The following is a 5,691-nucleotide window of genomic DNA, read 5'->3' on the forward strand; positions in this document are numbered from 1 at the left end:
AGGCCTTGTAACTGATGGTTAATGTGACGGTTAACATGATATAGACTGTGTAGGCCTTGTAACTGATTGATGGTTAACGTGACGTATAGACTGTGTAGGCCTTGTAACTGATGCTTAACTTGACAGTATAGACTGTGTAGGCCTTGTAACTGATGGTTAATGTGACGTATAGACTGTATAGGCCTTGTAACTGTATAGACTGTGTAGGCCTTGTAACTGATGGTTAATGTGACGGTTAACTTGACATCAGTTACAAGGCCTATACAGTCTATACATCAAGTTAACCATCAGTTACAAGGCCTATACAGTCTATACGTCACGTTAACCATCAGTTACAAGGCCTACACAGTCTATACGTCAAGTTAACCATCAGTTACAAGGCCTATACAGTCTATACGTCATGTTAACCATCAGTTACAAGGCCTACACAGTCTATACCTCACATTAACCATCAGTTACAAGGCCTACACAGTCTATACGTCAAGTTAACCATCAGTTACAAGGCCTACACAGTCTATATATCAAGTCATGGGTTCAGAGAATCCTGAAAAATTACAAACTAAGCAGTGTCTAGAACGAATACACTATTAAATCATACAGTATATCTTATACAATCTGTGTGTTCTAAATGTACAACTGTGGTATCGAAAAGCTTTTAACTCAAAAAATAATATACTCAAACTGACAAAACATTAGCCCACTGTTGAGAACAAACCATCAAGACCTGAAGCACCACAAACAGCTACAGGTTACATGTTTTCCTTAAAGAAGGACGTCCAATTTCTTTTACATTCCCCACTTTAGCAGTGAAATATACTTTTGTACAATTAGATTTACACATCCAATCATACTTTTAGGCTATTATTTCCACTTTCTAGTATCATAACTACTCCTGTATATACATTTCCACGATAGGAACCAGAGATTTCATCAAACTTTGAGAATCGCAAGATAGCCGGTTTGTACCCATCCTTCCAAGAATACTTTAAATACAAAGAGAAAAAATGTAAGATAAGTTGAAAAGACATTAATTTTTTAAACTACAGCCACTTATGTCATCTATAACATTTTATAACTTGTACAGAAACAAACAACTACATAAATCATACGTGATGCAATAAGAATCATTAAAAGGGAGAGTTTAACATATTTCCTGTACATCCATGGTTATCTACATTCATTAAAAGGGAGAGTTTAATATATTTCCAGTACATGCATGGTTATCTACATTCATTAAAAGGGAGAGTTTACCATATTTCCAGTACATGCATGGTTATCTACATTCATTAAAAGGGGAGAGTTTACCATATTTCCAGTACATGCATGGTTATCTACATTCATTAAAAGTGAAAGTTTAACATATTTCAAATACGTACTTGGTTATCTACATATATATTTTTTGGACAATGGGAGTAAGTCCCAACTGTACTAATAGTTTCCTAAAAAAAGTATACTTTTAATACTCATTCTAAAGATATTGATGTTCTAATTAACTATGGAAGATGTTCCAGTGGAAGATTGTAATTCATTCAGTATGCAATCATATCAATACTTTACTCCTATAATAGTAAATGTTTGTGCTTTTCTTTATCAGACCTCTACTGGACCAATTCTCCACTCTGAAAAGTCCTCTACCAATGAATTCTGGTTATCTCTGTCCTTCGTTCGAGTTCCAACACTTTCTGATGTTTCACTTACTTTGATGTTATCTTCTTTAAGGTTTGTTTGCTTTATTTTGGTACCAGTAGAATTCATTATCACATTATTTGCTTGTTCATTCTTACTAATTTCGTCTTCATTTACCATACAATTAGTTGACTGAGACAGCATTTCTAACGTACAGGATTTCTGTTCTCTTTGAGACGGTATAGTTTCATAATAATCTTCATTATCATCACTTTGGTTTGGAGTATTACCATATATATGTTTAACTATTCCATCTGGGCATGAAAATCTTTGTACTTCTATCTGGCTACTAGGAGGGTCAACCAGATTATTAAAGAATTCTTCCACATGACATGATGTATTTTCACCCTTTCCCGAGTCCTGGTGGTGCACGTTTTCATAACCTGGTTCGTTGATACCATTATCTGCACCTGGAACGGTTTCATAAGGTGGTTCACCAAAGGATGTTGTGCTTAAAGGAGGACTTTTAAGACACTCGTATCCAGGATCAGTCTCATCGCTTTCCGCCCGTGTCACTCTCCGTATTGTTTCATAATTAGGATCTGCAGGTTCACTCTGAGGACGTTGAATCAATCTCACAGGCTCATAGTCTGGATCACCAAACTCATCGTTACTGTCGAACTCTCGTGGCTTTACCTTTTCGTAATGCGACTCTGTCGCATCAGAATCATTTCTGTGAAGGATCTTCACACTTTCATACCCATGATGCTTTAAGTTCTGCTTTCTCATTACATTATCATCTCTACTCTGACATATAAAACCATTTACAGTAAAGTCTCTAACAGATTTTTGAGCAACATTTTCATAGCCCAGATCGTCTGAGTCTTCTCTTACTCGTTCATAATCTGGGTCATTAGAAGTATATTTTTTCCATTTTACATCATAACTTTGGTCATTAGTAGTGTTCACCTGCAGTTTTATTGGTTCATATCCTGGATCGCTATCTTCATTATCATCATTCCTGCTTAAAAGATCAGTTGACTGAGGTCTTGGAGAAGTGGTAGGGAAAGAACTGTCTGTCAACACAGGAAAAATGGCATGGCAATGAATAATGGAGGGAGGATCTGGTGAAATGTCCATAGCAAATGTTGGACTTCTAGGGGGAACTGGAGGACCAAACACATCATCAGTAGAATATCTTCCAGTTGTTTCCACACCTGATGTACTTGAAGATGAGCCAAGCCTTTTTTTGTTAACTTTGGCGTACATTTCTTCAATACCTTGTGCTTCATTTTTGGATCTAGGTAGAAAGTTCACTCCTTCAGTCACATGAATAGTTTGTCGCTGCTTATTTGACTTATCAACTACAGAATAAAGGCCAGTGACATCTATGAAAGGTTGGCAAACACCATCTTCTGATGCACCCATCATATCGCTGCTTTCAAAGGAAGTTACCGAGGCAAATGATGCTGAAAGTATAAAAAAAAGAAATCACATAAAGACACTAACCTTAGTGGTTGTGTTTCATTTCATATTTGAATGAAACCACTGTTCTAAAGCCTCACTTAAGGACACTAACCTTACTGTTGTGTTTCATTTCATATTTGAATGAAACCACTGTTCTAAAGCTTCACATAAAGACACTAACCTTACTTGTTGTGTTTCATATTTGAGTGATACCCCTAATCCAATCAAATTTTATGTATTATTAGAAACACAAACTGTACAAAAAACAATTGTTTGTTAATTATGCAGATACCTTGTCTAGAGTGAGCCTTAGCAACAGACTTTAAACTTTCCACAGTCGGAGGTGCTGGTGGAAGCTCGCATCTCTCCGGTTCAATAGAAGCATACATAGAGGAGAATTTCTCGGAGAGCTGACTTGAGTCACGATCAATTTCTTCATACACTTCTTCTTCATCAGGGACCACCATGTAATGCCCATCACTAAATTGGCTTCCAGAAGCCTGAGAATTACAAGGAATGTGAAGTTATTTAATTCACTTAGCGATACGATAAAAATTAAGATAGCTTTTTCATCAAGTCTTTAAATACTTAATTGAATCATTGAATATATTTTGTAAAATACATTAATTGAATAGAAACTATATATCCTACAGCAACTTCTAAAGTTGGAAAAAAAATCACAAACAACTTATTATGATGTTTGTATGAAAATGCAGGATATGGCTGAAACATAGTTAATATTGTTAAATATATGTGTGTGTAGAATTCTTCTCCAAATTGGTTTTTAGAATGGCGATATTATATTATTAATAGAATTAAAGATTAAGTAGCTTTTATTAATTGTAATATACATCCAATAAATTTAACATTTTTTTCAATTTAATACTAAAATCCATAAAATACAGGAAAAACACATTATTGTGCGCATCGATAATTGTAATTGTAACTAATGAGATAGATACTACACAAACTTTTAAATTACAAAATAAATCTAAAGAAGATATTATTAAGAATTTGTTGGAAGCGGTAAAAAATTTGATATTAAATAAAATTTATATTCAAAATTACCATATCTATAACCAATACCTAAATTACGAAAATCTCCCATTAAATTTTGTATTATTTCTAGCATAGTAAAAACTATAGTGAAACAACCTGTAGTTTATTAAGCAAATTAATGAACCACTTTGTTAAATGTGAATAACACTGGTCAATAAAAATCAAACTTTTTTCTCTCATCAAAGATGTAATGAAACTTTTCTAGACCAGTTTTGCACGCTGATTCCAAATCTGCATATCTAGTTATCAAAACACGACTGGTGTTAATTTCAGCACAATTTAGGTAATAATCACACATTAGGCTAGTTAACGTTATACACACCATACATTTGGTTAAATTTATACAGTACACACTTACGAAAAAAAAATGTACAAGAAATTATAATTAAGGCAATAACCTTTCAAATTTGATCGGTCTCATCACTAAAACTTGATGTGCCAGAGGAAAACCAAAAACAGATTTGGAATAAGCATTCCAAGAGATATCTAGCTCACTTATAATTATATCTGAAGGAAATGACTTGTTGGCTAGCGTAATAAGCATAATTTTTGTATAATTGAAAATAACAAGAAATTATAAATAAAACACAATCTACAAACACTACATTACTTACAGCTATACCACTTAATGATTTGATATATTCAATTTATTGACTTATCTATAAAAGTAGAAAAACAAACTTTTACTGTTAATAATATTAAAAACATATTCACTTTTTACTGATATAATAATTATATTCATTTTGATAAGCACATTTATAAACAAAGGTATACTGATAGGGTCTAATTATTCAAGTTGTGTTGCTAATTTAAACTTACAGATACATTAACAATTTAATTAGTATTAATAATCCAGCAATAAGTAATTATATAGGTAACATTTATCCTACAGTTATACAGATTAAGAACACTTATATATCACATACTAAAGTACATTATTTAAACATTAAGATAATTTATAATTATTGTAATATTAATATTTATGGTAAAAGAAATTATTTAACGTTCCTAAATAGTAAATTACCAATAAATTTCCAAGTTTAAAATAGTGGCATCCCCCTTAAAACAGCATAGTTGCCATTGTGGTACACATGGGCTAAAAGGGCCATGTCGCAAACCCTAGTATAGAACTGGTAATTAGAAATAGAGCAGTACACATGGGCTAAAAGGGCCATGTCGCAAACCCTAGTATAGAACTGCTAATTAGAAATAGAGCAGTCAATCAGCAGCACTTGCAGATACTCTTAACTGTACAGCGAGGAGGCTGATTGTCACAGTTACAATGCACTGTGTCACATCTCAACCCACAGTTTGGTTACTGACCCCCAAGACCATGTCCAGCCTTTATTGATTTTAAAGGTCCTTCTTACTCCTTAAAATAATGTAAGCTGAGCTACAAAATGTGCAGTTACGACAGCGGAAGTCACGCGACGCTGGAGTTTTTAGAAGGATCTTGACTTTTCCTGGCAACTCTAGTCTGTTCCAGGCGCCCTCTTTTTTAGTATATAAGCCCGACAAATAAAGCGGAGATATAATGGC

General features: G+C 33.7%; 1 protein-coding gene across 1 annotated transcript in view; it reads right to left on the minus strand.

The window, feature by feature from the left end:
* Positions 1–259: 259 nt before the first annotated feature.
* Positions 260–5,691, minus strand: part of LOC106476590 — a gene marked incomplete at its 5' end in the record, with an annotated part of 6,830 nt that continues 1,398 nt past the window's right edge. Inside the window, 2 exons of the mRNA XM_013937236.2 lie at positions 260–3,095; positions 3,386–3,593. Coding sequence (XP_013792690.1) covers positions 1,591–3,095; positions 3,386–3,593 — 1,713 coding nt within the window. The remainder of the gene's footprint in view (positions 3,096–3,385; positions 3,594–5,691) is intronic.

Source organism: Limulus polyphemus, unplaced genomic scaffold (assembly GCF_000517525.1).
Source record: "Limulus polyphemus unplaced genomic scaffold, Limulus_polyphemus-2.1.2 Scaffold10968, whole genome shotgun sequence".
Classification (NCBI taxonomy): domain Eukaryota; kingdom Metazoa; phylum Arthropoda; class Merostomata; order Xiphosura; family Limulidae; genus Limulus; species Limulus polyphemus.